This window comes from Bolinopsis microptera, chromosome 8 (genome assembly GCF_026151205.1).
Source record: "Bolinopsis microptera isolate Bmic1 chromosome 8, MBARI_Bmic_1.0, whole genome shotgun sequence".
Classification (NCBI taxonomy): Eukaryota; Metazoa; Ctenophora; class Tentaculata; order Lobata; family Bolinopsidae; genus Bolinopsis; species Bolinopsis microptera.
In genome coordinates, this window is record NC_087079.1 from 9531422 (window position 1) to 9559123 (window position 27702).

The 27702-nt window shown below is 37.9% G+C and overlaps 3 protein-coding genes across 4 annotated transcripts in view; 2 read left to right on the top strand and 1 right to left on the bottom strand.

Annotated features, from left to right (window-relative positions):
• LOC134819580 (uncharacterized) overlaps positions 1–27702 on the bottom strand; it is a 776807-nt gene that overhangs the window by 569593 nt on the left and 179512 nt on the right. The gene's annotated exons all lie outside the window — the stretch shown is intronic.
• Positions 6471–26790, top strand: LOC134819573 (uncharacterized). The gene is made up of 27 exons (XM_063829582.1): positions 6471–7248; positions 7442–7545; positions 7681–7804; positions 7993–8109; positions 8376–8620; positions 8828–9066; positions 9379–9457; positions 10324–10519; positions 10863–10992; positions 11132–11186; positions 11423–11556; positions 11854–11954; positions 12252–12419; positions 18237–18433; positions 18558–18725; positions 19065–19178; positions 22287–22477; positions 22590–22702; positions 23115–23219; positions 23455–23641; positions 23905–24042; positions 24160–24245; positions 24515–24636; positions 24960–25125; positions 25678–25776; positions 25897–25979; positions 26156–26790. Exons 1-27 carry the CDS (start codon positions 6486–6488, stop codon positions 26198–26200), a joined length of 4269 nt encoding a protein of 1422 aa, XP_063685652.1. The 5' UTR covers positions 6471–6485; the 3' UTR covers positions 26201–26790.
• Positions 21520–27702, top strand: part of LOC134819606 (pleckstrin homology domain-containing family F member 2-like) — a 37832-nt gene continuing 31649 nt past the window's right edge. Inside the window, exon 1 of the mRNA XM_063829623.1 lies at positions 21520–21523. The gene's annotated coding sequence lies outside the window, so the exon portion shown is untranslated. The remainder of the gene's footprint in view (positions 21524–27702) is intronic.

Genomic DNA, 27702 nt, shown 5'->3' on the forward strand with positions numbered 1-27702 from the left:
TGGAGCCCCAGAGACGAAATCTCCTGGAGGTCTGTCGGAAAAATCACACTCTGTACATCTGAACCAGCTTGTCTGAATCTATCTGTGTCCACCTCCTTTCTCAGTCGCGAGTGAAAGGGGGCCGGCTTTCAAGGTGACGAAAAACGTTGACTGAGCATCCTGCCGGAAAACTTAGAAATCAACTTGATGATCAACTACGACTGAAGAGCCAGAAACTACGAAATATTATATCAGTTCAAGTTCCCTCCTGATTGTTTATTGTTTATATTACATTACCCCGAACAATATGAACAAAGACGACTCGTACGACGAGAGTATGGTTACGGAGTCAAATGAAGAGCCAGTTAGATTTATACTGACGGATCAGGTGATGAGGACATTGCGTAGGGTAGCATACTAGCATGTGTTAATTTACAGATTCTGACACAACAACTTTTGTATCCTTTTATAGCTGTACTGATTACAAGCCGTCTCACCATAATTAAAAACTGCAGCTAAAACCTGGTATCCGCTACTTTATAGGTATTACAATACCTATTTTATAATTACAATAGTATGTACAAGCACAAACACAGCATAAGCTTACCCAACAAACCAGCTTAACCAACTCTGACACTATAACAACCCCATGGTATCCTTTATTGATTACAAGCACAAGCACATCTCACCTAACAAACTGGCACTTATAACTCTGACAGTGTTTCATTGATTAATTAATAACGAATTAATTGGGGACGAATAATTGGAAGATTTTTGACCGACATCGGGATTAAGCCGGGATCCCGGTCGAACCTTAACCGCAATCATAACAGTAGCCTCAGACCGGACCGAAACAGTTTTTGTCCCTAATTCTTTAGGGAAGCATTTTTACTACGTCATCGACCGGGTGATTTGGAATCAGCGTCCAAAAATACACCGGTTCAGGTTACTTTCATACCCTGATTAGGACCTTTTTAGTTCACACAATATTTTATTGAGACGAGCGATTTAGTAGGAGCGGATTATTTGAATTGTTTTGATATGGTGTGATGAAAACCCCGTTAATTTATTAAAATGGTTTTAAAATCGATGGTCATTCTTGTTTCTCAATTCTATGCGAAAGATTAAAAACTTGATAATCTAGTTGAGAACTTTATATTGGCTGTAACTAATACTATAAGTGCCTCAACTTTGACCCGGGGATATACTTTAATATACTTTAATATACTTTAATATACTTTAATGTACTTTAATATACCTATATTATCTCCATTAAAATTTTGAACCATATTAAAGTATATTAAAATGTAGGTTTTTTTCCAATTTTGACCCGGGATATACTTTAATATACTTTAACATGTTTAATATACCTATATTATAAAAATACATGTGAAAAATGTTGTTTTATTTCATGTATAGATTAGATTTACCTTTCATGTAAAGTTAGTCTTGTTCAAAGATATTGATACTTGACCAATTTATGAGCCAAAATATATGAAGTATGAGTTCAGGGGACTAGCAATTGGCTTATCTTCTAATCTACTTATTGTAGGTATATTAAAGTATATTAAAATGTAGGATTTTTTCCGATTTTGACCCGGGATGTACTTAAATATACTTTAATATGGTTGGTTGCCCCCCCCCCGGCCCCCGGCCCCCCCCCCCCCCCCATATATAATGAATTTTAAAACCTATACCTGTTGTGAACTCGGAGATCATAATAACAGTATTCACTATTCATGGGGTTCCAGGTTGCTTGACCAAAGAGACTAAATTAGTTCCCCACAAAACTCTATTTCGAAATTATAGACAATGACAACCTTTAACATTTTTTAAGTCCAATTGCAAATGACAAAAGTGTAGCAAAGTCTGCTGATTACTGACAATTTAACAGAAACCTTTAAACCTAGAGGGGATATTAAAAACATATAAGTGATACGCAAGGATTTAATTAGCAGGAGCTTTCAAAATATTTATGTAAATAGTCTTCAGCTGACCTTCAGATGACCTTCAAACACCTTTAAAGTTGTCTCCCTTTGAATCATCCGCCGAATGATCTGATCAGCTGCCGAATAAAAGCAACGAACAAAGAAACATCCGCCGAATAATCTGATCAGCTGCCGAATGATGGCAACGAACAAAGAAACAGGAAACAGTTGTAAAATGAAATGACTGAACTATACTATAAGTGCCTCAATATATTATGAATAAAATCCATACCTGTTGTGAACTCGGAGATGATAATAACAGTATTCACTATTCATGGGGTTCCGGGTTGCTTGACCAAAGAGACTAAATTAGTTCCCTACAAAACTCTATTTCGAAATTATAGACAATGACAAGCTTTAACATATTTTAAGTCCAATTGCAAATGACAAAAGTGTAGCAAAGTCTGCTGATTACTGACAATTTAACAGAAACCTTTAAACCTAGAGGGGATATTAAAAACATATAAGTGATACGCAAGGATTTAATTAGCAGGAGCTTTCAAAATATTTGTGTAAATCGTCTTCAGCTGACCTTCAGCTGACCTTCAAACACCTTTAAAGTTGTCTCCCTTTGAATCATCCGCCGAATGATCTGATCAGCTGCCGAATAAAAGCAACGAACAAAGAAACATCCGCCGAATGATCTGATCAGCTGCCGAATGATGGCAACGAACAAAGAAACAGGAAACAGTTGTAAAATGAAATGATTGAACAAAGAGATTAAATTAATTCCCTCCAAAAACTCTTATCCAACGAGAAAATATTGCACTGATTATATATGTGCAAATGCAATGCACGAGTCTAACAGTTGCAGTAACTAGACATGACTAACACGTCGCGCGCGGCATCAGAAATATGGGAGGAAATCTGGCACCACGATTTGTGGTGCCAGTTTGTGGCCATCTATAGAGCCCTCTTTTGCCGCCTACGGCGGTCGCGCGCTACTGCAAGCGAGAGGGCTCTGGTTAGAGCAAGGAATCTGCTGGGAATCTGGCATTTGCGCTCGAATCGAACATCTTCTCGGATAAATATAGAATTAAAGTACAGTGCGCGGCGTTACAGTGTGTAACAACCGAGACCGACTATTTAAAGTTGATTTAATAATTTTGTTGACAAAAATTAGTCGGCGTGGCTATGGAAATTAATATGGCTAGGAATTAAATTCTTAGATTCCTCACTTTATGTCACTGGGCCTACTTTTAATGTTATCTGGTAAATCATTAATAAATAACACATATAGTAATGGTCCAAGGACTGATCCCTGGGGAACTCCTGACCATACAATCTTCCACTCTGAAGTTTCACCTTCTACACACACTCTCATAGTTTTATTTGAGATAAAATCTGTAATTACATCTAAAACTTTACCAGTTATCCCTAGACTCTTTAGCTTGTTAATCAAGCTAGGGAACAGAATCGAAAGCTTTACTAAAATCAAAATAAAATAAGTCCACAGGAGCACCTTCATCTATTAAATTAAGTATAGTGTCGAAAGTCTCCAAAAGATTTGACAAACAAGATTTTCCTTTAACAAACCCATGTTGGTCCTTTGAAATACGGTCTTCTAAAAATTCTAACACATGGGATCTAACAAACTGTTCATAAACTTTACAAAGAATACAAGTAAGAGAAACTGGTCTATAGTTAAGAGGGTCAGACTTAGAGCCCTTTTTAAAAAGTGCAACTACAGATGCCGACTTCCATACCTCCTGCTAATAAACATCTTTTCGTATCACTTATATGTTTTAAATATCCCCTTCCAGGTAAGAATGATAATTTGCCCGGCGCGTCGAAGTCCTCACCACTGTTTTCACGGCCGCTCACCATTCTTTGCAGGTATCCAGAAGATCATGGGCGAAAACAGTGGTGAAACCTGTCGTTTTTGTAGTAATCTTTGATGATTCTCTTGAACACCAGCTTCTACTATGTCTCGAAGTTCAGGACACCAGTTAGTAATTACCTTCAACTGAAACAAGAACTGAATGGAGCTGACTCCTATTCTTATCTAGAAGAAGTTCTCATATATCAACAAAAAGCAGCACACAAAAAGTATTGATTAGGAGGGTTGAATTTCTTTGGGGACAAAATGAATCTCTCCAGGATTTAGCCAACTAGGTAGATTAGAAACCAATAAAGTTAAACGGTCTCACAAGAAATCTTAGCTATCAACCTTGGATCACAACTTGGGTGTAATATGATAAAATAAAGACTCTGCAAACATCTCAGGGAAATGATACCACCTTAAAAATAAAGAGGGAGGATCCTGGACCCCGAAATCCACCACCCTTCTGTACTTTCAGAGGTACCAATGTGGCAGGAAACCAGGGCTCATACTGCCGCTGAGCTAAAGCAGTAGAAGGGATGGCAGCTTCTGACTTCTCTGGGATCTAACACATCCTAAAGCAGACCAACACTATGTCCCAACGCACTGTTGTCTGCCCCCGGTGCCTGCCCGGGTCAATAAAGCAGTCAAGCATCGTGTATGTTGTGTTGAGCATTCTCTACCAACAAATGTGGGAACTCCCACAATGAAAAATCGAAGCAGTTCTAAAGAGACATTAGACAAGTAACAGAATCGGAAATAGACTTGAATTTGTTTTTTATATATAATTTAATTTATAAATTACGGCACTGCGCCGAAAAACTCACAGTGCTGCACTTAAACTCAAAGTATTGTTAATGAAAATGAAATTTTGTGAGATAATTTAGCATACTGACCTCGTGAGATATTAAAATTATACCCGTTCAGACGTACACGTAGGTCAGTACTTAAGGGGGCATACACCAAACCTGTCCAACCCAAATGACCTCATAGGCAGTTCAGTGACCATCTAGCGCACCTATTCCACATCAAAAAAATTATTTTGAGAATACCCATTTTTGTAATCGAGCATTTCCTGGTTAGAGTGGAATTTTCGGAAAAACAGAGGCTATAAGTTAATCATTTCTTGCGGTATCGGCTTGAAATTTTGCTCGCTGTTTATTCAAATCTATTTCAAGGTGTGTGTAAAATCTTGATATCGTATCTAAAAAGGCTGGTGTGTTATAAATTTTTAAAGTAAAAAAAAGTCAAGAAGCTGAAGTTGTCCTTTTCAGACTTATTTTAACCAAAAAGTCAGTCAGGGAAGATCGGATTCATTTGATGCTGGACATGACATTGTTCTCTAAATTCTGGCGCAGTTTTTGATGCCCTCAAAAATGTTTTTACTCATTTATCTTCAGATCTAGTCTATTGGACTTCAAATTTAAACAACAAATTTAGGCACATTTTTCGTTTTTCATATTTACTGATTTTTCTAAAATTTTGATAGGAATGTGCTAGTGACTTTTTGAAGGGCGCAAAATAACCGCAACTAGCACATTTATATATTAGTTATGAACAACAAAACACCCTAAAATGTTTCCCTTTGAAGTTATGGGATAAAATGTCGCTGCACCAGATATCTAGATAGCCTCATCTTGGCCTCATTCTAGATAGTAAATTAAACTTCAAAAGCCATGTAGATTATATGATTAGGAAGGTCATGAAGAGAATTGGTGCCATGTATAGAAGTAAAGCACTGCTACCCATTAAATATAGGAAAATGTTTGCCAATGCACTCATGTTGCCACAATTCGATTATTTAGACACGATCTATTGTAGAGCTGGCAAGACAAAACTTGCTGAACTTGACACTCTGTGCAAAAAGGTAGCCAAAATAGCTCTCAACGTTCCACAAACAGAGAGCAGCCTTAATGTTTATAGAGACATGAAATGGTTACCACTCCATCTTAGACGACAACTCCATCTGTCAAATTATATGTTTAGAATCATCCATGACAATTGTCCTACAAACTTTATGAACAAATTTAGTTACATATCAGGAGGAAATAGTGATTTTAGAGCCCAAAATTTGGACCCCCGAGTGGTGTCAAAAACGCGAATGAAATAGGTAATAATTATTTTAGTCTCTTGAGTCTTGACACCATTTAGGGCAATATTATACGGGTTCCTGCTAGTAATTTATAAAGCGTATGTTATTGCCCACTTAAAGGGGCCTGTTGATAATTAGTTAAATTATTAGCTATTTTAGATTTAATAATAATAAGTTGGCAAAAGGAGCCAGTTACCTGAGCTTTACTAGCACCCGATTTACCACCTCTGGAACACAAACCCAGGCCTCAAACCACCTAAAAAACTGCGATCATTCAGTCGGAAAAATATACATCATCATTATTTGAATTGATATAATATACATCATCATTATTTGATTTGATATATTCCTCGAATGAGTAATAATAGAAAGCCAGCCATACCAGAAAAAAATTGTTTTTATTAGGCACTCAGTGACTGAGAAATAAGCCCTAACATGAATAAGCCCCAAGCCCGCCCGCCCGCCCGCCCCCCCCCCCCCCCCCCTCTTTATAATTTATCTAGAGTATACCAACTACCAAGGAACAGTTAATAATCAGTTTAGATTAAATTGCTAACTTTTAAAGATAAAGTAATTATGTGCCATTCATTTAATATTTTCAGGCATGCAATTGGGTCTATGGACTTTGATTGCCCTCATAGCTGGAGCTGTGGGAAGAAACTTCATTTTCTATGTTGATGTCAGATGGGATCTAAGATCTCGTTTTAATCTCTTTGTGCAGGATGAATCAATACCTTTCAACCATGGTCTCCGATTAGTCCCAGCAATATATATTGCAAGAGACAAGATTAAGAAGGGTTTACGGTTATGGTCAAGTTCTCCCAGAGTGCATGCCGGTTTAGTAAAAAACGATTTCTATCAGTCCAACGCAGAGTATGTTGCAAATTGCAAAGGAATTAATGGCTCTGAGTCTGGTTCCAACTGCTTTGTAAATTCTAATTATGACATCGGATTTTGTTCTCCAAGTGGCCTTGAACCTAGCAACGACCCTGCTATAGTTGCTGGTCTTCACTGTAAAAACAATCCTCCAGAAGGGCACATTCTTTCGTTTAGAGATAATAGCGATACGAAATCGTTAAGCATCCCTTTACTTAAGAAAGGAGAGAATATACATTTCATTTTGCCCGATGGTACCGGTTTAACGTCTGACCAGAAAGTTGACTTCCTCGAGAAATTTGGTGGTGTAAGTGGGAAATCCTCATCATTGGGAAAGCTGAACGATAGAATCCAATATATCGCTAATCTATTTGGAGACGATTTCGCTGGAATAATTGGATCAACTGAGAATGCTTACTATACGTCTATAATAGCAAAGAGCTTAAATGTCCTAAATATAGTGCCAGCAGTTTCAGAGAAAGTAAACGAAGGTACTTAAAATCATTGATAGTTATAATTATGTAACTTATGCAATGTCGATTTGAATTTCTTTTAGACTAATTAGATACAAAATTGATAAGCCCTCTTTAGAAAAACGTCACGATATATCCACTGAGTTGTGATCTCCAACCTTTTTAATATCTTTAATATTTTACAATTGCTGACAGTTCTGATGTCCCTCAGGTATATGGCCACAAAGTAGCTCTGATAAACTCTCGCCTGGTTTTATGGATGCTACCCTCGTCCTTGGACATGAAGACTGGATGATCGTTGAACAGCTTGCTTACGTAATTTATTTTTATTGTTTTGGGTAATCGAAGGGATTTTGGTTTCATTTATTTTACTAATTCTTGTTTCTAAGATAACAATGATATAATGAAAGGGAATCTTTTAACTTGTACATCACAAGAATAATTCTTCAGATAATAATCAAGACTGGCTGGGACATTGGAGCCGTGGCCATAATTACTGAAACTGGATACAGTGAACGTTGGGCTATAGCTATTAAAAATAATCTTAATGTGGAACTGGTCAAACGAAATAAAGGTATCAACAATTATAATTAGTTCAAGTAGTGTCATGAGTGACATGATCAAGGTCGACCAGGACCGGGACTAAGGAACTAAGGAGAGTGCTGATTTCAATCCTTGGATGAACTGTTTCGAGCATGTTGAATTGAATCACGCTCAATCGTTATCAAATCAATTCAAAATTTGTAATTAATCGCATTTCAGATCCTGTGAATATCACGGTTAAGAAAAGCACTGCAGCAGATCTTTACGTATTGAAAGGATTTAGAAATTTGGTTACTTCAGTAGAAAACTTATCGAAAACATACAGAAGTGCACGTCGTATGTAAATTGTACAACTATGATTTTTAATGCTTAATAAACTTGATTAATGATGATCAATGATCATTCATTGATAATCTAGAATTAATTATTAGATATGCTTGCCGTGTGGCCTGGAGGTCAGCATTGTCATTTAAAGTGCAGTCATTGCTTTGCTTTGTCCCGGAATAATTGCTCAACGGCCAAACAACCGGACGGAAATTTTTTGTGATTTAAAAAACTAAATTTATACTCCTCATCAAGCAATATTTTATGAATCTTTTCAGTTTACGTTGTCATCGGTAAACCTATGTTTATGCGTTACATGTTGAGAGAGTTGAGACAAAGCTTGAAATTTAAGACGAAAGGTACAAATAAAAATGGTGTCGTCCTCATCCCAGAAACAGGTGCACCGTGCCCGGATTTGATTTACCCCTCTAGAAAGGCCCGAAAAGTCTTTAAAGTTCAGCACTTCAGCAGATATGCCTTCTTTAAGGAGTACGATGAAATTACTGCGCGGTTGGTTCTTGAGGTACACACAATTATTGATATTTTCTTGAGATTCGTACCCTGAGTGGTTAGTGTAAAGGTGTAATGTTGATCAGAGGCTAATAATTTCGGCTGGGTCACGTCCATGTATTTGGTGTATTTGATGGATAAAGATTACATATTACATGTATAATCGCTTCGGCAAATACTGACTTATTAACAGATGCATTGAAAAGTTAATAAATTTCAGGGTTGCTTCGCGATATGCCACAATTCTCATAACCGAGGACCATGGAAATGGTCAAAGTCGACTAACATGTCCACCGACGGAAGTAACGGAGTTGACAAACTACGATGGAAGTTGGATCCTCTTTCTTTGAACACCAGAACTGAATATGATCCAGAAATCGGTGAAGAAAGCTACAATGATAATAGAAAATATGCCACCAGAGAGGAAGAAATAGATATGGAAAGATGGAATACGTTTGAGTAAGAAAACGTAACCATGTTGTTCTGAATATCTCACGTACCTTATTTTACTTTCCAATTCCATGATATAATATATTAGCAAACCACGAGTCATAATAAGGTTCCGACAGCTGAAGACGATTAACATGTTTTTTTATGTTTTTGATGACAAATCTTAAAAACAAAAAATGTTATTTGTGATCATACACTGTTCTGTAGTTCTTCAAATACATATATCACTAAGTTTATTTATTTGTCCATTTATATCGCAAAAATGGATGCACCCCCTCCCAAGGCTATGACAAATCGCCACAGATATTGTATGATTTTCAGGAGAGATTGGCTAGCGTTCTACAGAATTAAGTATAAAGATGGTTACACGATGGGTAAACTAAAGCGTATGAGATATAGAGTAAGTCGCGAAATAAGGAATCATTTACATTATTATATTCAACAGAAGAATACGGGGGGGGGGGGGGGGGGGGGGGGGGCGGGGGATCAGGTACTAAGTTCTGTACGTGACGTCGACTAAGTGTAATTTTGGAATTTTGTCAAAAGACCCACCCACCCCCGGGTTTTGTGGTACTAACTTTTGAGAAATCACGGTACTAACTGTGTCTTGGTATATAAAATAAGATACCCATAAAATGCTTTAAACAGCTCATTAAACATAGGGAAATGGGCAAATTATACCCACTATTTAGTAGGAGTTTTGTTTTAAATGTAGTCGAATTAGATAAAAAGTTACAAAAAAAGGAAAATAAATTTTTAAAAACCCCAAAAAAAACTCTCAAAACCCAAAAAACCCATTCCCAAAATTGAAATTTGAGTTAAAATGGGTTTTTTGAGGTTGGACACCCCTCTTAGTACCATGTACTAACTGTTTTTCTGGGAAATATACCATGTACTAACTGTGTTTTGGAAGAAAATATGACCCACCCCCCAACGTCACGTACGGTTCTAAGTGTATGACCCCCACCCCGCCCCCCGAAAAATTGTCTGTTTAATCACTGCACTAGGTACACGGGGTATATTCTCCTTGACTTTGTAGTCAAAGATTTCTGAACTTTACTTTTTGAGTATTCGCCTGGCAAACACTACGGTGGATTGGCCGCTCAATATACTTATATAGTGTGATGATACTCTTTAGACATTTGTGATCATGTGATGTCATAATTTTTACTTACTAACTTATTTATAAAACGTATTTCGTTTTTCGTTGTAACAATGTCAAAACGTCTTGGATTTTTACTAAAAATAAAATAATACATTAAACAGGCAACTGCTCTGGCTTCATTTGCACACGACTCCGTCATATGGGGAATGTTCGCTGCTGTTTTGAACAGATCAAACCCCGAGCTGTTTGTCTCGGAGTCCGGAGAGTACACCCTGATGAACTTGTTCGGTGATGGATCTACTCATTCTGATACAAACAGCCAACCCGCTGCTGATATGACACGAATAGGATGGCCAGGTGAGATTATAGCGACCGATCAACTATTGAGAATTGAGTCGGGGTTCAGTTTTCGCATATTATAAGCACTTAAAAAATATCTGTAGTTCGGAGCCCGGAGGTATTGTTAACGTATTTTGATGATGTGGAATCAGTAAAACCCCGATTTACCGCGGAGTTTGGGGATGGGAAATATCCGCGGTAAATCGGCATTCTGTTTCTTTACATAATGCATGTTAAGCCTTATTCGGGGGAAAGGAGATGGCCGCGGTAAATCCGGGTTTGCGGTAAATCGGGGCGTGATAAATCGGGGTTTTACTGTACCCTGTTCAGTGTTCTGTGATAAAATTTTACCACTGACCAGGAATGTTTGGATATGATGTCCCGAATGTGGAGAGTTACAACGAGACACATTGGAAAACAAAATATAAGGTCCTTGTTAACGATGGCCCTTGGCACGATTATGTTAACCGTTACACCTTCAAAGACAACAGGTACAGTAACGTTAGCCCCTGGCCCCGCGGGAACGGCAACAGATTTATTTTTAACCTGAAAACAACAAACTTGGGCATTGTTTGTTAAAACAGGTAAATTATTAAAAAATCTGGATCAGTATTTAACATAGCTCTTCAGGCCGTTTGGTGCCGTACCGTGGACTATAAAAATGTATCTCGATGGAAAATGGCATGTGAGTAACTTCATCGTATCCTCTAGTATATTTTGGATTATTTTTAATAATTACTCCGATACATACAGCGAGCTTTGCTCGTATCAATAGCGCATGCAAATTGCAAAAGTTTATGTGATTTTAAGAGTTAAGACTCTTTAGATAATTTCGAGCTGTGTGGACTCAAACTGCACTGGTCCAGAATTGGAATTTTCACTGTTAATACCATTGATTTGAAGAATTTGGAATATTCGTAGAGGTATGCCGGAATGATGCCGCATCGGAGAACAGCCGAAAATGACGATCTGATGTACGAGAGAACCGCAGACTCCAACGCCAATATTTCCAAGACCGACCTGCACGGAAACCCTATAACACTCGGAGTACCGATGTGAGTACTGAGCAACCACATTTTAATCATATTAGCGTATCTATGTACAGATTAATTAATTTTATAGATCAGACAAGATATATAATGCATACATCGAAAGTTAATCAGTTCATTTATCTGGATTCTGGAATATTCCAGTCATTTGACCTCGTAGATTATGAAGCTATCATAGCTTCTATAATATGATTTGCCTTCCTATAAAATTTAACCATATTATATATGACCTGAACACATTTCTTTCTGAATTTTTCTTTATCAATAACGAAAACGCTTATCATTTAATTGTACAATGTTCAGATACGATGATTTTAAGTTTCTGCGGTACTTTAATAGCAGCTATCATGACTATGCAGATGTTAAGGAACCTAAATGTAGCTATAATTCTCTCAAATGTGCCAGTAAGTTTTTGTTTATGTTAAATTTTTAAAGGTTATCATGTGACATCACCAGGTTAATCCTCATATTATCTCTAAAAATGAACATGTAAGAAAACAAATGTTACACAAATTGCTGGCACTGGTCCAATAAACCTAGTTTTTGTAATTGTGCATAGAATTGAATCACATGTGAGTGTGCTATTAAGTTAACACGTTTCAATTTATGCACATTGCACTTGTTATAATGGAACTTTTATAAAAATAATCATTATTCAATTATAATCAATTATAACCAATAATCATTCAACTACTTTTCAGAGGAGAATTTCTTCAAGTCCTTTTTCCCGGTGTTAGTGGTTGTTTTAGTGTTGATCTGTATCCCTCTTGCTGATGTCATATACTTTGGAAGAAAACGCCGGCAATTCCAAAGGGATTGTAATGCCATGCATTGGAAGCTTAATCCTGATGATGTCGACATAGTTTTCAGTGAGTTAGGACTATAACAAAAGTCAGGAATGCTCAGCCAGATTTTGCCGCTCAAAATTTAACAAATAAGAATAACTTTTTAAATTTTCTTGTAACTTGTAGTTTATGTATTACATTTTGTGTTTCTTCCACTTTTGCTACCACAACCTAAAATGGGGGATCTACATAAATTTTTTTGGAAAACAAATAGAATAATATATAACAATATAATTTACAACAATGTATATCGACCAGATTTGAATCAACAATTAATTGAGTCCATAGGACTCAAATCAATTTTTAGGATGGTGTGTTGCTGTGACGGGCACGCATGGGAGTAACTATTACGACCAGAACGTCTGACGCTTCCAAGAAGCCTACAGTTCTTCTCTTCAGCTTTGTTTTGTTCGGTTTTTTCACGGTGGCATCTCTCCAATTCGCCACATGGAATGTTAGAGGCATTAGTCAGGAACACTCGCAGCATCTAGCTGCAAATGATTGCAACAGATACAACTTGGATGTTATAGCCCTCCAAGAAACTAAGGTGTCTAAACACTCAGACACTGTTATACCCGGCAACCACAGGCTTCTTTTGTTTAACCAGAAGTTGTCTTGGCATGGCGGACTCGGTTTTATTATCAACAGTAAATTTGTATCAAATGTTGTCTCGTACCATCAAATCAGTGACAGAGTAGCATACATGGACCTTTCTCTACCATCAAAGTGTCATGGGAAACCATCACTGAAAGCCCGTATTATAAATTGCTACAGTCCAACTAATGTCAAATCTATACAAAACCCACGCATTGCTGATGAGTTTTACTGTGAGCTCCAGGAAGCTATCAGAATTCCTGCCAGACATGAACTTTTCATCATGGGTGATTTTAATGCTAGGCTAGGGAAACGGACTAAATCAGATTTTGAAAGTGGTCTTCAAACTAACATGGGAAGACATGGTATTGGTCGGCGTAACGAAAATGGCGAAAGGTTGCTAGCTTTCATGATCACTAATGGACTCTATGCAGCCAACACTGCATTTTCACATGCGAGCAGACACACCAACACTTTTACAGGATGGATTAAAGACCGTAGATCCAAAAAGTCTGTACCCTGGTTTTCTCAAATTGATTATGTTTTATGTAGATCTAGAAGTACCCCTCTGCTTGTTGACGCTAGGTCTTACGCTGGTGCAAAACTTAAATCTGATCACAAAATTGTAAAAGCAACTTTTGACCTCAGTAAACGTTACAAACTTTACAGTACTGCCAAACACAAAGTCAAGCAGTATAACACCAACTCATTGGTTTGTAGCAAAGATGTTCAAAGTTCTTTTCAACAAAATGCTGCTCAGAAGATTGAAACTGATACATCTGCCCAGTCAGTCACTGAAAGTTTTAACAACCTTTTCGAGGCGGTTAAAATTGCTGCATCTGAAACAGTGGGTATGAAAAGAAACACAGCCAAACGTCACAGAACATCAGACCCACAAGTCGTCTCTATGTCAGAAAAGAGACACCAATTACTACAACATTTAAACGACAACAAAATGCGTGACAGAACTATCCTGCGTAAGGAAATCAACAGACTCAAGAATGACATTGCAAAGCGCCTTATTACACTTGAAACCGCTCATGCCGACCTTCTAGCTGAGACGATCAACTCCACTGATGATACCAGAAGAATGTTCGAAGCAACCAGAGCAATTTCAAGCACAAAGGACACTCCTCCTATTTCAGTATTCCTACCAGAAACAGAAGAACTTGCTCTCAATGACGAAGATAAGGCAGACATAGTCAAGAACTGGTTCATGGAACATTACACAGGCCCAGAACCCCCACTAGAACCTTTTGTTGGAGCTGCTAAGCCATTAGATACGCCTATAACTGCACTTGAAGTTGAGACAGCAGCTAAGAAACTAAAGAACGGTAAAGCCGTTGGTCCTGACAACCTCCCTAACGAATTCCTTAAGTATGCACCTCCTTCTTTCTACATGAAGTTTGCATCACTTATCAATGAGTCCTTTGAAAAACAAGAGCACGTTCAATCGTTCACTGAGGGATATCTTACCCCCCCTACAGAAGCCTGGAAAACCAAAAGGACCAGTTAAGAGTCTGCGTCCCTTGTGCCTTCTCAATGGAACTAGGAAAATCCTTTCCATGATAACACTCCAGCGTATTCAACAACAGATAGCAGACTACACTGGGCCATGGCAGAATGCCTATAAATCAGGACACAGCTGCTCTAATATTGTCTGGACTAGGAACCGACCGGATTGGGGTTTTGGCTGCCGGACCGGATTCAGCCGGATTTGGATCTCAAATCCGGCAAGCCGGATTTTGCCGGACCGGAACCGGTGGTTTCAGAGTGAAATAAAAGGCAGCCGGATTTTGCCGGTTTTTGCCGGAAAATTTCCTTCCTTTCCACGCCTAATCTTCATCGAGCACTTCTTGCACCTTGCATAAGGGATCCCATTTTCTTCTGAGTAGAACAACCAGACGGACGATGTTTTAGATTTACTACTACTCGACTCGACTTAGGGCGGCTTCAACGTCCGAACAGATATAGTTTTTTTTACAAATCTTCCTATCTACTACTAGACATTGCTTAAACAAGCAGTACGTAGCAGACACAATGTAACACGAGTAGACACGAGTCACGACACTAGACGAGTAATAATCAGAAATGATATCTAATTGGCATATGCTGCCAGACCCCTGATTGAGCGCGTTTGTGCGAATTCCCTTTTTTTCATGCAAGTCTGAGTATCATTGGGTCACGTGACTTACAACCAGAGGTGTTTAATAAGGTTGTTCGTAAGCAGGCACTGTCTAGTACAGTACTAATCACCGTCTGGCGTCTAGAGCTGAGTCACATGATTACAGTAATGAGCTAATTAAGTAGCTACCCAGACCCTGAACACGTGACCCTCATATTTCGTATTTCATAATCAGAAGATTAAATACTGCCAATTTTGCGATTATAGCCGGGGGCTAGCCCAGGGAGGTGGTCCAAAATATTTTCCGGTTTTTTCTAAGTCCGCACCTACCCCTCGATACACTATTCTGTATTCTGGACTCAAGGTTTCCCCTGGTAATGTGATCACGGAAGGCAGGCCTCCCCTTTGCAATACGAGTTCGGAAGCGGGAGCTCTCAATACAGGAGGTACGTCTCGAGAACGACTCGGACCGAAAACTTTTAAGTTAAAATTTTTTGAAGTTTTTCTGAAAACCACTTTTTTCCACGATTCAGGCTACCCTGTTCATTATTAGCCGAAAATATTTTTTCGGTTTTTCGAAGTCCCCACCTACCCCTCGATACACAATTCTGGACTCGAGGTTTCCCCTGGTAATGTGATCTCGAAAGGCAGGCCTCCCCTTTGCAATACGAGCTCGGAAGCGGGAGCTCTCAATACAGGAGGTACGTCTCGAGAACGACTCGGACCGAAAAACTTCTAAGTCAAAATTTTTTAAAGTTTTTCTGAAAACAACTTTTTTTCCACGATTCAGGCTACCCTGTTCATTATTAGCCGAAAATATTTTTTTGATTTTTTTTTCGGTTAAAAAAACTGAAATCCGGCAAAAATCCGGCAAATTTTTTTGCAGCCGGAGCCGGAACCGGAACCGGATTTTGAAACCGGATATCCGGCCGGAACCGGATTCAGCCGGATTTCCGGTCGGTTCCTAGTCTGGACACAAAGGGTTCTTATTTCTGTTGTCAAGGAGAAACATTGGGAGTTTAGTAAAATGGGGATAGACATGTCATCAGCCTTCGACACAATACATCGCGTCGGTCAACTATCCTCAGGCTACTCGAAGATGCAGGATGCTCAGAAGATGACATAAGACTAGTTAGATATCTGCTCGCTAACACCAAGCTCAGAATTAAGATCAAAAAGACGACATCGGGAGAGTTCGAAGCCACAATAGGAGCCTTTCAAGGTGACTGTTTGTCCGGCTCGCTGTTTACCATGTACCTAGCTGGAGCACTCTACCACCTTAGAGTTGTTGTTATACATCTACGCCCAAATCCCCCCATATCTGAAAGCTCCCTTCCTCTAGAATGGGAATATGCTGATGATGTGGACTTTGCTGATGAAGATGAGGATTCGTTACACCAGCTCCTTCCAATTTGCAAGGAAATTCTCTCAGAATGGAATTTGCTTGTAAATGAATCTAAAACCGAGTTTGTAAAGTGTTATCTGGCTGGAACTAGTGAGAAGGACGAAAAAGGAGAACCTCTAAGAAATAGAGAACCTTGGAGGAAGTGTGTGTCCCTAGGCTCTAAGCTATGTAGTAAAGAAGACATACAGCATCGTATAATCCTTGGAAATGTTGCATTCGAAAAATACAAGAAAGTTTGGATGCAAGGATCTAAGATTAATCTGAAGACCAAGATTAAGATATACGAAGCATACGTTACATCTGTTATGCTCTATAACTGCAATAGCTGGGCTACCCCTCAGAACCTATTTGACAAACTTGATGCATGTCATAGAAGACACCTGCGTCAAATATTGAAGATGACTTATCCCATTATTATCAGTAATAAAGCACTCTATGAACGCTGTGGTGTAACACCGTTGTCAGAGCGAGTGACATATGCTCGCTGGAAAATGCTTGGACATGTCCTTCGCAGTGACTGCTCATCACCAGCTCAGAGAGCTCTTCAATTTGCTGTTAATGCGTTATTTACCATAAAAGGACGTGTTGGTCGACACCAAAGTAATCTTTTAAAGTTTATTATAAATGATTTGAATAAAAGAAACCTACCATTACATGATATTAATGATCTTTATGATCTTAGGGCTACTGCCTCTAACAGAGTTTTGTGGAGAAAATTATTTACCTCATAATTAACCCTTATTTTTCAGAGAACTGTTATGTTTTTTTGGGCACTTATCTATATCAGTCTCTTAAGATGTTTCTTTACTATTTCGAGATTGTTTTAAAAGTTAGATAATAATAAGGACTCATAATTAGCTAAGCTTTGATACAAAGCATGCGAACTCAAAGTCGCTTTCACAACTTTTGTCAACTGAATTGACAGAAGATCTGGTTCCTCTTATACACAGGAGAACCAGCTTCCTGATAATAAATGATAATTTACATCTTAAAAAATTGACAACATCTGAATGATTTTGTTGAGTCTTATAAGATATTTTCTCACACAATAATCTAAAAAATGTTCTCGCTTCTGGCCCGCTACCACCCGTGACAGAGTACACCAGTGGACAGAAACTCCCATGTTCGACATTCAATATTCTCTCGTTGTATAACATCCGCTTCTGAGTTTCAGCTCTCTCGTATATTTTTTCTGTTGATGATGAGAGATAAGACTCAGAATTGGGATTGAGAAACTTTATGTCGAAATAGGAGTTCTGTCCCGGACGATAGAATCCCCTGGCACGGACGTCAGGGTGGGCATTGTCTCCTGTTAGTGTGGTACTTGTTGAGAAAGTCTCCCCGTCTAAAGTCTGTAGGTGGGGCTCACATTCTACGTCTTTGCAAACAGTTGATCTACATAAATGCATAGCAACTACGTAGCAAGCAACTTAAAACAGATTGCAACAAATCTGCTCCTTCATAAAATCAAGATCCGAAATTTCAAATTAGTATGATGCGCAAAATGCGGCTGGCCCCTCAAATATTAACTTGGGTTTAACTTGAATTGGATCTTTATCAATAATATTATGTGTTGTAGTGTGTAGAGTTCGTTTAATCGGATATAATATACAATACAGATTCCTTGACAATAATATGTTTTGTGTGTTTCATTCCGTATACTTTGTTATAACTAGATTTAAGAATAGAATTGCACCCTGAACTAAGATATTTCCAGAGGCACCTGGACAGGGAATAAGATCATCAATGATGGGCACTACTGCTGTGGGTGGCACTACTGCTGGGGGTGGCACCACTTTTGGAGGGGGCAACACCTTTGGAGGGGGCACCACCTTTGGTGGGGGCACAACCATTGGAGGACAAACAACAGGTGGAGGGGGGATGAATGCAACACTTGGAACAATGATTACAATGGTTTGTAGAAACGGATACCGTGAATTTAAAAAAAGTTCTTATCAAATCGTACAGTAACATAAAACTGATCACTAATTACCGTATGTTGGTATGTTTTAATTAATTATCAGCTAATTTCTTCCAGACATCACTTGGGATAGAATCCAGTTCAGAAGGTGGAGGAGGAAAGCAACAAGTATTCGCTGACATAGCTGTAATGAAAAACATAAGATGGGCTTTGAAACCGCTGGAAGAATTCGCGAATGGAATGATCAAAGATCCAACCAGAGATTTCAAAATCGAAATGAAAAAGGTATGTTCATTTGTGATTGATGATTGAACTCTGGACCACTGAATTCGCAGTCCTGTCAAATTGGCAGGTATCCACTATCCAGTGAATGTTCATAAATATGCGTCATGCGAAATTGTGAAAAAAACTGAAGTAAAAAGGTGTAAAGATTACCTCTCGAGTAGTCAGAACATCTCGGAAATTTACCCAGAGTCCATGTTATGATTGCTTTTGAAAGCTTGCGTTAGTTTAAATTTGCCAATTTTTTTGTAATTTTGGTACACAGAAGTAAAGTTATGACCCGTTGAAAATATTGATTTAGTATAAAATACACATACAATTTAAAACACGCCAATAATTCAGATGTACGATGAAATGATCCACGGTAACGTGGTCCAGTTTGGGGGCCTCGTCTGGAATTCACAACTAAACAATGCTGTAGTCTTCACTGAATACTGTTCCAAAGGATCCCTTTCGGTTGGTAATATAATTATTCAATTTAGAATAGCTAATCATTTAAGTAATTTATAATTAATAACCATCCCCTTCAAGTGGGTGATAACATACTTTTTAATATAATTCATGGAAAAGGTGTTCTTGCAAATTGTAATCGAAATTCATGCGCTCTGAAATATCGTGGTTGGAGCGCGCAATATTAATTTTAGCATCGCAAGCGCATCTTGTGGCATTGACCTTGACAGAAACGTTTTTAATTTCCCGCGCTTAACAATTGGTTAAATGGTTAGGGGCCATCTACTTAGGACGTCCGGCAAAGTAGGGGGGTGGTTTTGGAATTTCGGAAAAATCCGGACAGGGGGAGGGGTTGGTTTCTGAAAATCCGAAAATTTTGTAAGTAACTACACATTTTATTAACAATGAATTTGAGTTGGTTTTATTTGTACTCTTAAAAGTAGCTGGAAATCCGGACGTCCGGGGGAGGGGGGTCGGGTGGTTTTCAAAATTCGGACACATCCAACATCCGGACAGGGGGAGGGGGGTCTGGAAATCTGCGATTTTGGTGGACGTCCTAAGTAGATGGCCCCTTATGGGAGCCGAGAACCATTAGTTAACCTACGCTGTGTTCATCATGCAGTATCTAAAATAATATCCTGCACTGATATTAAACAATCTTGCACCAAAAGGGTATATATATATAATATATAAGTCACACCTGCCCAAGCTAGAGAGCCATGGCAGGGCCAGTAAGCAAGGCCCGGACCAAAACAAACTGAACCGACTGTGTATAGAAAATATCAATATGGAAACAATATTAACAATAATATAGAATAATATAAATAGTATTAAGGAGGGACAAACCGGGGCCCCTCCACGGGCCGAAGAGAAAGGTGATCCTGACTCCTGAGTGTTGCGTTGGGTGTTCTTCTCTTCTTCTTTATTGAGGGTGGACGTGGATATGATATCCAGTCTTGTTTGCTGTAGGGGGGTTCTGTTCTTGTGGACGTATAGTCCTGAAAACTGATTGAGTTATTTCAAAATTAATGAAATCAATTCCGTGAATATCTCGAACGAAGATACAGGCGATTTTGTTCTTTTTTTGGGGTATTTTCGCCTTAGTATCCACATGGGCGTGGCTGCACCGCGGTCACCGTTAGGTGGTTGGGACCCCCTCAAAAGTTCGGTCAGTGGTCCTAGTTTGTTGGTCAACTGCTATCTCGAAATTAAGTTTCACAAAAAATACCCATTGGTATGGCGAGAAGTTCTGCTTGGAAGATTGTTATATCAGATCCCAAGGAGATGAAGAACCAAAAGGGTAGATTTGAACTAAATCTATATTGAAAAACTGAGAATTCATGGATCATTGCGTATTCGTCACCTCCCTTGCCCGGAAGAGAAGCCAGAGGGGCCAAAGATCATCACTTTGCGGTCGACATAGCATTAATATATTATATGAAGACATGGACAAGGCAAACGAGTCTCTGCTCCGTGTAGAATCGGCAGCAGCGAGCGTAGGGCTACACACAAACGAAGGCAAGACCAAGGTTATGACTAAGGTTATGACACTGAATATGGGATCGATCTAGCGACCTTCAAAGCCGATCGGGAGAAGCCATAGAAAATGTGGATGATTTCGTGTACTTGATAGAAAGCACATTGTGATAATTGATCCAGGCTAAGCTATTTGACCATCGATTGATAAATCTCTCACGGGCAATAATTGTTATCTGTTAATTAACGAATCTCTGTTATCATGTTTAAATTGTGTGCGTTAGGACACTTACTACTTTACTACATCCATCATGTAAAGAGCGGAGTAAGACTTCGTATATGCGCTTTAGTTATTAATCAGCAATAAATGAAACACATTTTTGTTAAAAATATGAATGCAATGAATAATAATTTTAATATCGTCATAATTTTCGCTAGTTCATATGCCACATCATTGAATTCATATTTGGGTATTGTTTCTTCAAGGTTTATCGTTCACCAACAAGGAAATTTTCATCAGATAGTGATGGTTTGGTTGCTAAGATTGTTGTTATCTTCATGATTGTCGCTAGTTCATATGCCACGTCATTGCCACTATCAAGTTTCATCATCCGCCAACAAAGAACGTTGAAACTAGATAGTGATGGTTTGGGTTGCTAGTAGTAGTACCATTGATACTCTCGTTGCTGTAACTTCTATCAAGTCCATCTACCACAAACCCGACATTAACCGACCCTATCACTGAAAATTGTAATATTAATCTGATCAATGATCATGGTGGGAGTTCGATTTATAATTTAACTAGATAAAATAACCAGATAAAATACTCATTACTCTCGTTTATAAAATGAGTTGCATCGCGGTTAAATAATTTGATTAATGAATTATGAATGTGTAGAATATTATACCTTTTCAGTACGACAAGTCACCTCTTCACTTGCAATGAAATCAAACATGGTTCTTGTTTCCCGCTCAAGTCAAAAATATATAATAAAAATATCAATAATTCAAGTCAAGAAAGAAAGTCGCTAGATAAATATGAACAACAAAATCTAAATACTAAGCAGTCTTCGTTGGCTCCGTCACTACAAAGAATACTGCTTAGTCTAAACCTTACAAACGATGAGTGTAGAAAATGAAAGAACCGTGCGTATTACTATATCATATTACTATTATCATACATATATTAGGACGCAATAAAAATACCGGACCACGATGTATGGGGACTTGCCACCCCATGGCAACATTAAAATATATCGACTCTGTTACATCGTTTCCTGTTAATATAAAACTCCGTTACAAATTGAACTGGGATATGGCAAATGGCAATACTTCACCTTAGTTCAATGAAATATGATAAAGTAATGTATAACTAGTCTATTATTCCGCGGCGGTGTATTATTCCTTCATTAATCTGATGCTATTAGGGGTCGTTCACAATTCACATATTACCGAATCATTCGAGGGAAGAGGGGGGGGGGGGGGGGTTCCAAATGATTACGCTAGTGTAATTTTGACACAATAGCTATGTGTAAAAATGAATTTGGAGGGGAGAGGGGGAATTAAAAATTGGCCAAAAAGTGATTACGTAATATGTGAACGACCCCTTATTACCAATCTCAACTCTCATCATCACAGGATGTGTTAGAAGATTCGAGCTCAAAGCTGGACCTGAACTTCAGATTGAGTTTCGTGGTGGACATTATCAACGGAATGGACTACTTACATAACTTCACCGAAATGCTTTCTCATGGGTACCTCAAGTCCACGAACATTCTCATCACCGGCTCTTTTACCGCAAAGATAGCTGACTTCGGATCTCTGATGAGGTAGAGTAACGGTTCATACCACGTCGTGACATAGGGTTAAAAGGTTTCTTAAATAGTGCACAAACGTTACAACTCAATCTAAAACAATAGTGACATTTGATTTATCCTACAGGACCAATGACAAGCAGAAAGTGGGCAACCTAGAGTACATCAGTAGACAAATCAGATCTGTGTGGACTGCACCTGAAATTCTCAGAGATGAAGAGAAATTGAATGAGTTAAAAGGTAAATTCTTACGTTCAAATTAATTACAACACTACAAATCTATTACATTTATTGAGTATTATGTAACGCGATGGAAATATCTTAAGCGGGTAATATCCTGTTCAAACCCAGGATACATAACATGAAGACTTTGTTGTAACTTGTATGTAAAGCATTAATACAGTAAAATCCCGATTTACCGTGGAGTTTGAGGGAAAGGAAGCATCCGTGGTAAATCGGGGTTTTGCACGACTTATTGCAAAATATTACCGCACCTACATTCTACATGTTGTCCCTGTTGTACTTTAATATCAGCTTGCTCTGCATTGTATGCTGAATTAGTTTATAGAGCCGGAAAAATTAGGTAAAAACTATCAAAATTTAGTAAGTTACGGTTAATTTTTCGTTTTATAAACTGCTCATATCTTAACAGGAACAAGAGAAGGGGACGTCTACAGCTTTGGAATTGTGTGTCACGAGATCATTGATTGTTCTGGCCCATTCAATTCTCATGACGACAATGGCATCGGAGCTGATGGTTTGTGAATTTACAGCAAGTCTTCATTTCAAATCCATCTTGTCACTTGTTGATAAGACAAGTTGGTCAGGCATAAAGGAGCCAAGGTGGTCGCAGCCATGACCATTACATGCATTATATCCTTTTGATCAAATTTATCAATTATTTTAGCCATCAAATCTCGCATTCATAACCTTACCTTGATACAAATCAAGTAAAACCAAATAATTAATTAATTAATAAATTAACCGTTCAGAGATCGTGCATATGGTGAAGGGGGCAAAAACGAAGACCTTCAGGCCAGCTTTCAGTGGAATTAAAAATAATGACAGAGAGATATACGTGATGAACATGGCTCGGGAATGTTGGACTGAGAATCCTAATGATCGGCCTACTTTTGAGCATTTGAGAATGTCTTGTGTTCCTAAAATTGAAGACGGCTCGTGAGTAGTTAAACTCTTTTTGTTAATTCCTGAAATATTTGGGGGGGGGGGGGGGGGGGGGGGGGGGGGACCAAATCAAACAAGAAAGTTGTTCAATTTTTTCGAATGAACGTACATTTTTACATTTTTAAGGTATAGTGAATAATTGAATCGAGTCAAATTATAATACATTGTGATTGGAGTTATTTATTAGACGTTTGCAATATAAGCACAACACCATGGGATATCACGAATATATCATTACTATAACTGGTTTTTTCCAGGATGACATTGGGACAGTGCATTTTGCTGCAGTTCAAAGAGATGGTTTCGGAAAAAGAAAAGGAAATAAAATCGTTTGACTCTGAAATACAAACGAAAAAGGGCGTTTTCAGCGAGATGCAGCGCCAGTTATTACCGCCGTATGTAATTTTTATCAACACTTTAAACGAGATCTATGATTTTATTTTTATCCATAGCAATTGTTTTGACAATGAGATCACACTTGATAAATGATGATACTATCTCCGAAATTACAGACACGTTTTGAACCAGTTAATGGTAGGACAAGCAACCGAGCCCCACCTACTGAAATCTACTTCCGTTCTTAGTCTAGAAATTACAGGTAATTTTAGTATACTAAATACCTAATAGGTATACTAAAATACCTAATTAGGCTTAAATCTGTAAAACAAGCTAGTGCAGTAAATTACTATCAGTCAAGATGATCATCTGACATGCCAACTATTGAAATGTCTAATTATTTTATTGCAAATTTAATTCTGAAATAAAGCTGATTCTATCGTTTAGCTGTAAAGCTGATTCTAATTCTATTGTCAATCGTTTCCCTTTCTCTCATAGTTAAACTTAAGGTTACGAATTTAAATTATTCAGGCACTTGCAATGCTGAGATGCTAAAAGCTATTGAAGGTGACCGTGAGAATATATGGAATTCCATCGAACAGATCCAAGAAACTGTCCTTGGATTATCTCTCGACTATCCAGATCTCTTCTGTGTACGTTATTGATTTCTATTTTTGTGATGTTGGTTTTGGATGACATCACAGGAATTATTATGTTTTGATTTTTACTTACATTGTATGCTAATATGCTATCTTTATTCTTTAACTTTAAGTTTATTGCGCGCGCATATCAGCGTAAAGTTTCCAATATCTAACGACATGATTCATGATTTAAAAGTTAAAGTACAGTGTATAAATAAGAATAAATCGAAGGATAAATTGTATTAATTGAAGGGTGTGATAAGGGTTCGCACAATTGTTTTATCCAATTATTTATAGTTATTTTCGGTTAGTAATTTAATTCACTTTTGTTTTAGGTGGTGACATCAGCTAACTTTTTCGTTATCCTTGCAAACGGTTCCGAGCAAAGTGCCAAGTCTCAGGCCACTGATCTGCTGAAACTCTGTAAAGGAGTACAAAGCTTCATTGAGTTGCTGGAGTTACCTTTCTTTAAACTTAACATCCGAGCTGGTATAGATTCAGGTTTGTGGCTACTGCAGAGAACTGGACTACTGGAGTTAACACTTAACGGAAATTTATATTCATAGTACCCTGTTACGGATTGTTCTAATGGGTCCAATCGCATTTAGTCTCACTCGATGATACAGTGCCGTTAAAATATCTAATCGAGTATTATAACGTATGCTTTGTATTATTTGTATAAAATAAAATGTTGCACATTCTGATTTAACCGAATGCCAATAACATATAATAATTATAGTTAAACCTGCACTGATCCGAATTCAATTTGTACTATGCTAAGTTACAAGTACATGAAGTACACTAGTATAACACTGGTGGATTCGCGTAGTGTTATTGAATCTCATGATTTGATGTTTCTTTCATTCAAATTTCTGATTGTTTCTGAATAGACTCAGTAAAGACAGATTCTAATGGAAATATTAATAGCTGAATAACGTGTCGACATTTCTAAGTCATACTCATATTCTCAAATTTTTTGTTATATTATTATACTACGTAAAGTGACTATTACAGTCACGATAAATCATCTTTAATAAAAAAACGTGTTTTCAGGCCCTAGCGCTGTTGGCCTGGTGGGTGCTAAATTCCGAAGTTTCCAGTTGTACGGTGAAACCTATCAGAACGCAGAAAAACTCAGATCTGAAGCAGTTGGTAGGTTCTTTGCAGCATCAAATCCCTTTTGGAATGTGGCTGGTTTTCTTGTTGCATACCCAGTTATATTTCATGTTTTGGTTGATTTCCATCGATTTATGACAGATAATTCCATTTCAGAGGGCGTGTGCAATGTGACTGAAAACACGCTAAAGATGATGGGAGGCTTTGCTGAAAAATTCGAGAATATTCGATCTGTCAAGGTACGTTCAAAGTAACTATAATGGTTAAGGATTATCAACAATTCAAGTGTTAATATGCAGCGGACCTTTTAATTTCACATTTCGATCGCTTGTGTTTTTGCGTATATTTAATATTCTGCCGTATCCAGTATCTGATTCTATGCGAAAATTTAAATTATAGATTTCAAATGTTTTAGTCACTACCTAACGTGAAGATCTACGCCACAAATCTGGCATCTTGAAACGATTGATAGGAACAGCGTTCAGAGCATTTCTACTACTACTAGTGATCTCTACTATCTCTAGTGGGTGACTCAGCTTAAAGTCAAACTTAAAGTGAACTGGAAAGCCGATTATACTTATAGCCTTTGATTGATTATTATGATAATTTTCAATAAAAGTTGAGCTACGAATTCTTGCTAATTTTAGTGTCAGTACGAAGAAATTCGGTAGATAGTTATTGTCAACCAATACACAATCACCAAGCATATTTTGCTTTCGCTATTTTATCTAACCGTTTGATTTGCGTTATTTTAATTTTCCACATGTAAAAATAAATTAATGATTAGGTTATATGTGACCCTGAACCCCTGGATTGAAGTTGCTCTGTTTAGTTTTAAAAATATAAAATAATTCATCGCGATAGTGCTACAACTGCTTAATAATAATGTTAGTTTTTGGAAACCATCAAAGTAAAATGTGCTGATATTAGTATTTTAATTATTTATTTATTTATCTAATTTGTTTCATATTGATTGTTATATTTGAATACAACTTACATTAACTTATGTTTCACTCTCAACTGTTTTCGTAGATCCACCGCTGCCAATTGAAAGGTTTCATTCTTACTTAGTATCCTGTATGTAGTAATTTGGAGTCGTTCACATATTACGTAATCAGCCGAGGGGGGAGGCCAGGGGTTTCCACATAATTACGCTAGTGTAATTTTGACACAATAGCTATGTGTAAAACTGATTACGGAGGGGGGGGGGGGGGGGGGGGGGTTAAAAATTGTTCAAAAAGTGATTACGTAATATGTGAACGACCTCTTTGAACATTTTATTATAATGTTATGCAGTGTCCACGAAAGGGGTATTATACAACCGATCGTGCTAAATCACTAGAAATTCGAGCAAGGGCTAATATTTAAATCAATTTTGGTGGATTTGCATTAACACTTTGAAAATGAAAAAACGTATTATAAATGTTTAATCTCGATATAAACTTTTGTAATATACATTAAATTAGAAAACATCACTTAAGGGGGGGGGGGGGGGGGGGTTCACCCTGATTTTTTGTGAAACTTGGTTTCGAGATAGCAGTTGACCAACAAACTAAGACCAGTTACGGAACTTTTGAGGGGGTCCCGGACCCCAACCGCCAAACGGTGCCCGCGGGGCAGCCACGCCCATATTTTGTCCAAATTAGGCCCAATTTAGCCAAATACCCTGAACATGCCCAAAATCCAGATTTTAGGTGCTCTACTTGTAGCTAGTGGTCCCCTGAACTCGTATATGAATTTCCATCAAGATTGGACAAAAAATGACTGAGTTATGAGCAAAAAACCATATTTGGGCATACGCACTAAATTTGATCGATTTTGGCCCATATATTAGTCAAATATCAATATTTTTGAATGAAACCAACTTTATATGGAAGGTAAGCCTATACTACACATTCTCTATGATTATCAGCTCAGTATCTACCTAACTGTGGATTCTGTGTTCAAATAATCGCAAAAAAT

Coding starts and splice junctions, on each gene's coding strand:
- LOC134819573 (XM_063829582.1), top strand. CDS start 6,486: ATGCAATTGGGTCTATGGACTTTGATTGCCCTCATAGCTGGAGCTGTG. Junction 7,546..7,680: donor TCGTTGAACAGCTTGCTTAC/GTAATTTATTTT, acceptor ATAATTCTTCAG/ATAATAATCAAGACTGGCTG. Junction 18,434..18,557: donor TTGGAACAATGATTACAATG/GTTTGTAGAAAC, acceptor AATTTCTTCCAG/ACATCACTTGGGATAGAATC.